General features: G+C 44.1%; 1 protein-coding gene across 1 annotated transcript in view; it reads right to left on the bottom strand.

Moving 5' to 3' along the window:
* The window catches only part of WBP2NL (WBP2 N-terminal like), a 27336-nt gene extending 24207 nt beyond the window's left edge, over positions 1–3129 (bottom strand). Inside the window, exon 1 of the mRNA XM_007941785.1 lies at positions 3068–3129. Within this exon, the coding sequence (XP_007939976.1) occupies positions 3068–3129 (62 nt within the window). The remainder of the gene's footprint in view (positions 1–3067) is intronic.
* Between the last annotated feature and the right edge of the window lie 9055 nt (positions 3130–12184).

Genomic DNA, 12184 nt, shown 5'->3' with positions numbered 1-12184 from the left:
TCAAACCCACCAGCCACTCCTTGGAAGGAAGGTTGGTTGGGCAATCTACTTCCGTAGTGATACTGCCTCGGAAACCCAAGGAGGGGTGGCTATGAGTCGGGTCTGACTCGACAGCACATAACAAAGCAACATTGCCCAAAATGATCTACAGACTCAACGCAATCCCTATGGAAATTCCAACTGCCTTTCTTTGCAGAAATGAACAAGCTGATGACTCATACGGAATTGCAAATAGCTCAGAATAACCAAAATAATCTTCAAAAAAGGAACAAAGTTGGAGGACTCACACTCCTAATTTCAAAATCTACTACAAAGCTACAGTAATTAAAAATATGGTACTGACATAAGAATAGACATACAGATCAATGGAATAGTCCCGAAATAACCCACACATCTACAGTCAGTTGCTTTTTTATATTTGCCAGGTCCATTCAATGAGGAAAGAATCGTGTTTTCAACAAACAGTAGATAGCTGGATATCCACATGCAAAAGAATGAAGCTGGACCTCAGAATTGAAGTCCTGATACATGCTACATACAACATGAATGAACCTTGAAGACAATGCTAAGTGAAAGAATCCAGACACAAAACCCTTACGTTGTATGATGCTATTTACATGAAATATCCAGGATTCGCAAGTCCATAGAGACAGGAAGCAGAAGAGTGGTTGTCAGGGGTTTGGGAAAGTAGGGAATGGAAGTGACTGCTTATTGGGTCCAGGCTTTCTCTTGGGAGTGATGAAAACGCTCTGGAATTAGGTAACGGTGATGATCGCACAACATGATGAATGCACTAAAAGCCACAACGCCCATTCTAAAATAGTTAAAATAGCACATTTTATGTTATATGAATTTCTACTTCAGTTTTTAAAAAGTGACTTAGATTTATTAAGTGTGAAAGTTCAAAAAATAAAAAAGACTGAAGGAAGAATCCACTGAACTTGGTAGCTAACTCATTGGATCTGAGGGACAAAATGATCATTTGAAACCAAAGATGACCTTGCCTCCAAAAAAATATGAGAGTCAGAAAAAGAAAATTATTGAAGGATGGGGTCATAAATTTGGCCTTAGACATGATGTTGTTCAGGAGGTAGCTATGCAGTTGGCACTTCATTTGAGTCAAATTCTTTGGTCACCTCTTCTGTGCAGTTTCTCAACCTTGGCACTACTGACATTTTGGGTCAGGTAATTCTTTGTTGTAGGGGGCTGTCCAGCACACTGTAGGATGCTTACAGGATCCTTGGCCTCAATCCAACAGATGTCTATAGCACTTCACACACACAAGTGTGACAACCAGAAATGTTTGTTGTTAGATGCTGTTGAGTCGACTCTGACTCATAGTGATCCTATGTACAACAGAACAAAACACTGCCCAGTCCTGCACCAGCCTCACAATCCTTGTTATATCTGAGCCCATCACTGCAGCCACTGTGTCAATCTATCTTACTGAGGGCCTTCCCCTCTTTCGCTGACCCTCCACTTTACCAAGCATGACCTCCTTCTCCAGGGAATGGTCTCCTCTGAAAACATGACCAAAGTAAGTGAGACAAAATCTGCCCATTCTCATTTCCAAGGAGCAGATCTGTTCCTTCTACTGGCAGTCCATGGTACTTTCAGTATTCTTCACCAACAGCACAACTCAAAAGCATCAACTCTTCTTTGGTCTTCCTTATGCATTGTCCAGCTTTCACATGCATATGAGGTGACTGAAAATACCATGGCTTGGGTTAGGTGCACCTTAGTCTTCACAGAGACATCTTTGCTCTTCAACAGTTTAAAGAGGTCTTTTGCAGCAGATTTGCCCAGTGCGATACGTCATCTGATGTCTTGACTGCTGCTTCCATTGCCAAATGTTCCTGGGGGTGTGGCAGGGGGTCACTCTAGGATGTTCTACAAGGATGCCACACTGATTGTAAAACTTCAGTGACAGTAAACTACAGTAAAACAAAGAATGCATTTTTACCACGTTGGCCAAATGGTTTTGTCTGGAGAACAACAGATTTCTGAGAGATGAAAACCGCTGATGAAATTGCACAGCCCCGATGAGCTAAGGTTATCTAACATTATCCTGCCCCAAACACTGAGAAGAACCTCAGCAAGGGTTCAAGCTTAAGTAAATGATCTGAATCCCAGTTAATGTCTTTATCATTCATTGAACCCAAATGATGTGCCAATTTAAAAAAAAACCTGTTTGACTCCTGCTTCCAACATACCACAGAAGAACAGAAAGGCAGAGCCTGAGTGAGAAGACACTCCAATACCAGATTAGAAATGGGGTCACAGCACAGTATGACGGCCACAAGGCACAGTGCTCTAGGTCAGTACTCAGATGCCTGACTGTCAGAGGCAAGAGTGATCACCTCCCGCCGTGAAACTGAACCAAGCAGCAGAGCGATTTCAGGGAGCAGGTGAAGACAATTCTGACGCCCGGACAATCCTGTCAGGAAACTATTCCAGGGAAAGAAGCATAAGAAAAAGATCTGAACAGCAGTTTTTCATGATGTCTCAGTGGCATTTCCTGATCAATTCAAACCCACCTCGGTGTGCTGTCCCAGCCGGGCACAGCATCCGGTCACGAGCTCACCGCTAGGTTAGAAAAGCAGGGCAAATCATAGCAGACACAGAGGAAAATACCTAAGAATGGCTTGGTGGCGCACACCGTTTGTGCTCCACCCTGTTTGTGCTAAGCCTCCGGGACCTTGCCCCTGAGAGTCAGAGAAGGGACGCACGCGGGACCCTCAGGGTCGCGGTCAGGTAGCCATACCGCGACCCGGAGGGGAGGTCTGAGTCCTCACGACCGGTGGGTCCCCTCGGACTGCTCTTCTGGGGCGACACGCCTCCTGCCCTGCGCCCCCGTGAGGCGGCGTGCTCCTGCTCACTGCTCTCCACATCCAGAGTACCCTAGAGGCAGCGCGCGAGGTGGCCCGCGCTCCCATACGCTGAGAGGCGGAGCTTCCCCCCCACACCAGGAACAGGCGGGAAAGGCCCTAATTCGCTGAGAGCCCCTGACGTCTACCCATTCCCCTCCTCCCTCCTCTGGCAGCTACCCGGGCTGCCCCTCAGGCACCTTTCACCGTAAGGGATGATGGCCCCACGGCGGTTCTGTGTGTGGCTCTGATTCACCGCCATGTTGCTCCCTGGGCCGCCCAGGCGCCCCACAGATGGGAAGGGGCGGGGCCTAAACCGAGCCGTGGGGCGGGGCTCCGGAGGAGAAGGCGGAGATTATGGCGCAAAGAAGGGAAGTTAGTGGGCGAGGCGGCAGGTCACTTGAGGGGCCGGAGTCAGAGAGGAGGCAGACTTAGCATTGGGCCATGACCCTGATAGGAAAAGAGGCGGGTCCAGGGTAGTGACTCCGCCTCTGGAATGCGGAGAGGCCCTCCTGGGCCACCAGCATGGTTGTTGGTTATAAGCTAGGGTTGGGCACCTCCAGAAGCAAAGTTAAAAGCAGTACTCACTGGAACTGCTGCCTGGATTTTCCTACGGCCTCCCGCGCCATGGCCAGGAAGCTGCTGCCCTTCGGAGAAAGGGTCCAGAGTGATTCCATCCCTCTCCTAAAGCCCACAAATTTCTGCCACCTGAGAAGGCCATGAATTGGAACCATTGTCTTATGAGACAGCGTCCAAAAAAGGGTCAGGAACTCAAAGGGGAATGTCAAGATGGAAGCCATTCTGGCTCCAAGATCAGAGGAACCTCTCATGTCTGTGTCATGATCATACTTGCCCTGTCTGCTGCATTGTGAGGATCTGGCAAAATACCTTATGTTGGAATTGCTTTGAGGGTTAACTCACTGCCATCTCATAGCGACTCCCATTGGGTTGCAAGGGCAGTAAATCTATGGAAACAGACTGCCCAATCTTTCTTCTATGGAGCAGCTGGTGGGTTGAAACCACCAACCTTCTGGTTAGCAGCCAAAAGCCTTACCACTACACCACCAGAGCTCCTTTGAGGACTAAAACAAATTATTTCCTTTAAACTTCACAAACAGTACCAGAGGTCTTCAAACAGAAGGATATTAATATCGTCTTACATACACCCACTCCTCGTTTATGAACACAAGGTCCAAAGGCCAAACCTTTGTGTGAAAATCTGCTTTATGCAAAAATGGAGCATCACATCAGATCACAGAGAATAATTACATCATTACGTAACTGCCAAATTGCATCATTACATAACTGCCAAACCACTGAGCATTATGGCCCAGTCAAGTCAACACATAACCTTAACTATCACAACCAATGTTATTCTCACCTCCCACCTCAGTGTTTGTTACTGCCACATGTACATTGTTATAATGCAAAACAATTTGGATAGTAGGTTTTTTACAATTGTAAATTCAATGAAATGTCAAATTATGAGATAGTCAGTGAGGAGTAGGTACTGTATTTCATCGAATTTAAGATGCAATCAGTAATAAGATACTTTTTTAAGATGGCAGTAAGGAAAAAAGCTTACCAAGGTAGGAAAGGTTTAGCAGTTTGCTTCTGTTCAGATTACAGCCCAGAAACCCCTGTGAAGCAGTTCTACTCTGTAACACATGGGATCACCAGGGGTCAAAATTGACTGACTGAAACTAACAACAAGAAGAAAGCTGCCAGATAAACTGACATGCCATCAATTGTAAGATGGACCTTGATTTCAGAAATGTAAAAAAAAAAAAAAAAAGTATACGACTTCGGTGAATTGCTTGATGTGGCCCTTCTAGCCATTGTCCTCCATTCTGTGATGTATTGTAAATCCTATTATCCATGCCTCTTTGGGGTGGTGCAGTAGGTAAGGTTGGTGTCAACTTGTCTGGGCAGCTGGTAGTAGTTGTTCCCTATAATGACTGGCAATCGGCTCTGTGGTGGGATTTGCAGTGAGCAACTGAGTAGCTGCTGATTGTTCAAGCCACCCACTTGGGTTTTGTTGGAGCAACACAGGTGGAATGTATCTTGAGTCCTGCCTTGCTGGAGGGTATAACTAAATCACCACCCTTAGCTTCCTTGAGGGTATACCTACAAATCTCCTGGGAAGGTTCACCCTCCTCTTGCTCTGGTTTTGTGTTTTGGCTCATCCTCATCTCACCCCTGGATTCGGGACAGCAGCCGTGATCTGATCTGCTGATCGAGGTTCATCAAACCCCGAGAATTGGGAGGATCCTCCAGACCCACTCACAGACCTGGGACTCGCCAGCCTGCCAGCCTCCCCCACTACTATGTGAGACAATTCCCTGGGGGTCTGTGAGTTCTGTGAGGCGTTATAGCAAAATACAGAACCCTAAGACTGGGGAGATTACTGGGAGGAGGAGGAGGACTTAATGTCTGAAATGATGGAGTGGCACGGTAGTTTGGACATTTGGGACATCTTTAACCTCCACCTCATGGGAACCAGCCTTGTGCTGATCTTTCTAAGAGAAACTGTTCAAGCAATGACTTATTAAAATAGGTGAAATACTGTAGGAGGTGTGTGAAATAGTGGAACAAGCATTGAGGTCCCCACCCCTTCCTGCCATGATAACTAAGCATGCAAGGTGATTATACTCTCTGGATTTCCATTTCCACATTTCTATGAAGGTAGCATAGTGCCTAAGGCACTTGACTGCTAACCAGAAGACTGGCGGTTCAAACCCACCAGCCACTCCTCGGAAGGAAGGTTGGGCAATCTTGCTTTCGTAGTGATACTGCCATGGAAACCCAAGGATGGGTCGCTATGAGTCGGGGCCGACTCGACGGCAAATAACAACAACAACATGAAGGCATTGGACCAAAAGAACTCTCATGTTTCTTTTAGGTACAATATTTCATGCTACCACATGGCTCTGTTCTTAATCCCTTAAATCTTTTTATATTGGTGTCCTATTGCCACTCTTGTTCCAGCCCTTGTCATTTTACTTGAATCTTCCAACAACCTGACTGTTCTTCCTCCAGTCCTAACCCCTCCAAATCACTTCCTACAATTCATCTGTACCTCGCACTCACCCTAAAGAATATTGAAGCTTCAAATATAATCACACAGTTCTGCTCTCTCACACACGGGGTCTCTGTGAGAGGGAATTGACTCCATGACAACTAGTATAGTATGGCATGTGTAGTGCAATGAGTTTCTCTTTATATGTGGCCTTTCTGGCCTTGGGTTTTCAATTCTGCCAAAAATGATTCTTTAGGCCACAGTCTGCCCTGTGATTGTTTTTTGTGGGTTTTTTTTTTTTTTTTTTTATGCACTTTGCAGGGATTGGTCACTTTACTATGCAAATGTGGTGGTGCATAACAGCATTCAATAGGATTAAATGACTTTGCAAGGATTGGTCTGTTTGTGGTCCAGCTGGAAGGGCCCTGCTTTGAAATTGACAAGGACTTTGTGTGTATAAGCACCCAACCTGACAGAGGTTTTGAGAGAGGTAATGGGAGAGAGAAGCACTCTGGTGGGGTAGTGCTTAAGGCATTTGACTGCTAACCAGAAGGCTGGCAGTTCAAACCCACCAGCCATTCCTTGGAAGGAAGGTTGGGCAATCTACTTCCATAGAGATATCACCTCAGAATCCCAAGGAGGGGTCGCTATGACTCAGATCCAACTCCATGGCAGCAAGTTTGGTTTTTGGTTTGGTAATGAGAGAGAGAAGGAACCTCCTAAAAGAGATGTATTATGGGTCAAGAGTTATAATACTGACCACAGCACGGACTGGAGCAAGACAGCAACAGCAGTATGAGCATCAGGAACCAAAGGACCAACAGACAGATGTGGCAGTGCTTGTTGGCCCACAAAGACAGACAGAGCTGAGCACCTTCAGGCAGGAGGCTTATTGTCAGAGCAGGGTGCCTCTCAGCACTTGTTATTGTTGTCGTTGTTATGTGCCATCGAGTTGGACCCAACTCATAGCAACCCCTCCTTGGGTTTCTGAGGCAGTATCACTACAGAAGTAGATTGCCCCATCTTCCTTACGAGGAGTGGCTGGTAGGTTTGAACCATCAGCCTCCTGGTTAGCAGTCAAGTGCCTTAGGAGCCAAAAGAACTGTAAGAGTTGCCTGAGCGGGCAGCGCCTCAGGAAGGCCCAGCAGCAGAGGTAAGGCCCAATGGCTAGCATGAGACCTAGCAACGCCCAACGACCAAGAGAAGGGCTGCCAACTGGCACGGCCAAGAGAAAGGCCTCCTCCAGGCGTGGTCCAGAAGGAACCGAGAGGGTCCTATTTGGAAGCTTTCCTTATGAAGTTGATCCTGTCCCCTGAGTTATATCCTATCCAAATTGATCCTGATCCTGATTTGTAGCCTGTTACTTCTCTAATAAACCACATAACTAACACCGTTGTTGTTGTTGTTATGTGCCGTCGAGTCGGCCCCGACTCATAGCGACCCCTCCTTGGGTTTCCAAGGCAGTATCACTACGGAAGTAGGATTGCCCAACCTTCCTTCCGAGGAGTGGCTGGTGGGTTTGAACTGCCAGCCGTCTGGTTAGCAGGCAAGTGTCTTAGCCACTATGCTACCAGAGCTCCCATAACTAACACTAGCAATGAGAAATCTTAAAGGGAAAAGATTCCATTTACAATAGCGTCTAAGAGAATAGAATACCTGGGAAAAAAATTAACCAGGCATGTGAAGGACTGACATATTGAAAATTACAAAACACTGCTGAAAGAGATTAAAGAAGATTTAAATAAATGGAAGGATGTTCCATGTTCATGCATTGGAAGACTTAATATTGTTAAGATGTCAATACTACCCAAAGTGGTCTATATATTCAACACATTCCCAATAAAAATTCCAACAGCCTTCTTTACAGAAATGGAAAAGCCAATCCTCAACTTTATATGGAATGGCAAGAGGCCTTGAATAGCTAAAATATTGTTGAAAGAGAAGAACAAAGTAGGATGACTCACACTTTCTGGTTTAAAAACATATTGTATGGCTACGGGAGCTCTGGTGGTGTAGTATGTAAGGCATTTGACTGCTAACCAGAATTCTGGTGGTTCAAACACACCAGCCACTCCTCGAAAGGAAGACTGGGCAATCTACTTCCGTAGAGATACCACCTCGGAAACCCCAGGAGGGGTCGCTATGAGTTGGAACCAACTCGACGGCAAGGAGTTTGGGTTTTTTTTTTTTTTCCCAGTATGTCTACAGTAATCAAAACAGCTTAGTACTGATTGTTTATTACAATAGACAGACCAATCGAATAAAATTAAGAGTCCAGAAATAAATCTACACATCTATGATGAATTGACTTTTGACAAGGATGCTAAGTCCATTCAACAGGTAAAAAAAGAGTGTCTTCAGTAAATGGTGCTGGGAAAATGGATTTCCACATGCAGAAAAATGAAACAGGATCCATGCCTCACACCTTACACACCCTACACAAAAACAAATTCAGAAAGGGATTAAACACACTGCCATCGAGTCGGATCTGACTCCAAGCAACCCCTCCTTGGGTTTCTGAAGCGCTTTCACTATGGAAATAGATTGCCCAACCTTCCTTCCGAGGAGTGGCTGGTGGGTTTGAACCGCCAGCCTTCTGGTTATCAGTCAAATGCCTTAGGCACTATGCCACCAGAGCTCCCTCAAAACGGATTAAGAACCTAAATGTGAAAACTAAAACCGTAAGATTCTTAGAAAAACAAGCAGGGGCAAAGTGGTCAGGCCTAGCTTTCAACAACAGATTATCTAATATAATAACAAAAGCACAAATAGCAAAAGACAAAAATAAATGAGACCTCATAAAAATTAAAAATTTTTGTTCTTAAGACTTTACCAATAACTGAAAAGAGAAGCTGCAGGTTTATTAGTGGTTACCAGGGGTGGGGGAGAAGAGGAAAGGAGGGTTATTGCATATAGAGTGCTGAGTTCCAGTTTACAGTGATGGAAAAATCACATTGATTGAGGGTAGGGTTGCATAGCTGATTAATGTAATTACTGTCAATAAGTTGTATACCTGGAAAAATTTGACTTGTCAAATGTTGTATGATATATTTACAATGATGACAACAACAACAACAAAAAGTAGCTGCTGAGGCTGTTTATGTACAACCAAACTCCTCATGGGATTTTGTTCCTTGGATTGGAGGTACAGGGTCATTGTTTCATGGGACATCCCAGTTCATGGGCTTAATAACGTGTTTAGTGCTTCTGTTTTCCTATTCATTGAGTAATTAATACCTGGAGTCTTAAAAGCTTGCAGGCAGCCATCCAAGGCACAATTGCTTTCTTTTTGCCTGGAGCAACAGAGGGAGAAAGAGAGTCAGGAATAGGAGGAGGAGATGAAATATGTGGCTAATTGCCTCCTTGAACAACCTCCTACCTTTGGAAAGAAAGAAAAGACCAAAATGGATGTCAGAAGAGATGCTGAAACTTGTTCTTGAGTGGAGAGTAACTAAAGTAAATGGAAGAAATGATGAAGAAAAAGAGCTGAACAGAAGATTCCAAAGGGTGGCTGGAAAAGACACAGTAAAGCATTACAATGAAATGGCAGAAACATGGAGCTAGAAAACAAAAGGGAAATGCTCGGCATTTCTTAAGCTGAAAGAACTGAAGAAAAATTCAGGTCTCAAGTTGCAGTACTGAAAGATTCTGTGGGCGAAGAATTGAACAATGCAGGGAACGTCAAAAAAAGTGAAAGGAGTGTACAGAATTACTGGACCAAAAACAATTGGTCAACGTTCAACCATTTCACGAGATAGCATGTGATCAAGAACCATACTGAAAGAAGAAATCCAAGCCGCACTGAAGGAATTGGGGGGAAAAAAAAAAAGGCTCCAGGAACTGACAGAATACCCAGTGAGATGTTTCAACAGATGGATGTAATGCTGGAAACCCTCACTTGTTTATGTCAGGAAATTTGAAAGACAGCTACCTGGCCAACTTACTGGGAGAGATCTGTATTTGTGCCCATTCCAAAGAAAGGTGATCCAACAGACTGTGGAAATTATCCAACAATGTCATTAATATCATACAAGTAAAATTTTGCTGAAAATAATTTAAAAACAGTTGTAGTAGTACATCAACAGGGAAGTGCTAGAAATTCAAGCCAGATTTAGAAGAGAACGTGGAACAAGGGATATCATTACTGATGTCAGATGGGTCTTGGTTGAAAGCAGAGAATACCAGTAAGATGTTTACCTCTATTTTATTGACTGTGTAAAGGCATTTGACAGTGTGTATCATAACAAATTAGGATAACATTGGGAAGAATGGGAATTCCAGAACACTTAATTGTGCTAATGAGGAACCTGTACATAGACCAAGAGACAGTTGTTCGAACAGAACAAGGAAATACTGCATGATTTAAAATCAGGAAAGGGGTGTATCCTTTCATCATTCTTAGTCTGTATGTATTCTGAACAAATAATCTGAGAAGCTGGACCATATGAAGAAGAACATCACATCAAGATTAGAGGGAGACTCAATAACAACCTGAGATATTCAAATGATACAACCTTGCTTGCTGAAAGTGAAGATGACTTGAAGCACTTACTGATGAAGATCAAAGACTACAGCCTTCAGTATGGATTACATCTCAACATAAGACAATAAAAATCCTCACAACTGGACCAATGAATGCATCATGATAAATGGAGAAAAGATTGAAGTTGTCAAGGATTTCATTTTACTTGATTCCACAATCAGTGCCCATGAAAGCAACACTCAAGAAATCAAATGGTGTATTACACTGGGCAAATGTGCCTGCAAAAGACCTTTTTAAAGTGTTGAAGTGCAACAATGTCAGTTTGAAGACTAAGGTGCACCTGTCCCAAGCCATTTTGAATAGCCTCACTTGTCTGTGAGAGCTGGACAATGAATAAAGAAGACCAAAGAAGAATTGATGCATTTGAATTGTGGTGTTGGGAAAGAATGTTGAACGTACCATGGACTTCTGGAAGAATGAACAAATCTGTCTCAGAACAAGTGCAGGCAGAACACTCCTTAGAAGCGAGAATGGCCAGACTTCATCTCTCGTACTTTGGTCAGAAGGGACCAGTCTCTGAAGAAGGGTATCATGCTTGGGGAAGCAGAAGGTCGGCGAAAAAGGGTAAGACCTTCAATGAGATGGATTGACACAGTGGCTGCAATGATGTGCTCAAGCACGGCAATGATTGTGAGGCTGGTGTGGGACCAGACCGTGTTGTGTTCTGTTGTACACAGGGTCGCTATACGTCAGAATCAACATGACAACACCTAACAGCAAATAAAGAATGTCTACCTTGAGCAATGATGTTCTATTAAGATCTACCCATATGGGGTCAAATCGACAACACCAATTCAAAACATAAATAGGCAACTTAGGCAGGGAGTTTCTGTTAATGTGGGAACAGCAACTCAGAAATGGATGATGAGAATGGTTGCATGACTCAAAGAAAGTAATAGATGTTACTAAACTATACATGTAGAAGCAGTTGAAGTGGTACATGTTCTGTTGTGTATATCCTCAACAACAACAATACTAAACCACATAACTGTGCATATGGTCTGTGAGTTCTGTGTGGCCATTGCAATGAAATCATTGAAGCCAGCAGGGAAGTAGAGAGTACAATGGGGGTGAAGAAGGGGTGGTTGGTGTCAGAAATGGTGAAGAATTTGGGCAGTGGAGATACGTCTGACTTCCGCCTCAGAGGAACCAGCTTTGTGCTGACCCTAGTTTCTTATTCTTCCTGAACGGAGACGGGCCCTGATGCAACATTACAATATGGTGAACATAATTGTATGGACATGTGATTCCTGGACAATGAATAAGGAAGACTGCAGAAGAATTGATGCCTTTGAACTGTGGTGTTGGTGAAGAATATTGAATATACCATTGACTGCTAGAAGAATGAACAAATCCATGTTGAAGGAAATATAGACAGAAAGCTCCTTAGAAGCGAGTATGGCAAGACTTTGCCTCTCATACTTTGGACATATTATTAGGAGGAACTAGTCCCTGGAGAAGGACATCATGTCTGGAAAAGTAGTTGGTCAGTGAAAAAGAGGAAGACCTTCAATAAGATTGATTGACACAGTGGCTACAACAATAGACTCAAAAAAAAAAAAAAAAAAACCCAAACTCCCATCGAGTCGAATCCAACTCATAGCAACCCCTCCTTGGGTTTCCGAGGCAGTATCACTACAGAAGTAGATTGCCCAACTTTCGTTTTAAGGAGTGGCTGATGGGTTTGAACCGCCAGCCTTCTGGTTAGCAGTCAAGTGCCTTAGGCACTATGCCACCAAAGGATGGTGCAGGACT

Source organism: Orycteropus afer, unplaced genomic scaffold (genome assembly GCF_000298275.1).
Source record: "Orycteropus afer afer isolate SDZICR_OR568_19922 unplaced genomic scaffold, OryAfe1.0 scaffold00083, whole genome shotgun sequence".
NCBI classification, from domain to species: domain Eukaryota; kingdom Metazoa; phylum Chordata; class Mammalia; order Tubulidentata; family Orycteropodidae; genus Orycteropus; species Orycteropus afer.
This window is presented reverse-complemented; position numbering and strand designations above follow the sequence as displayed.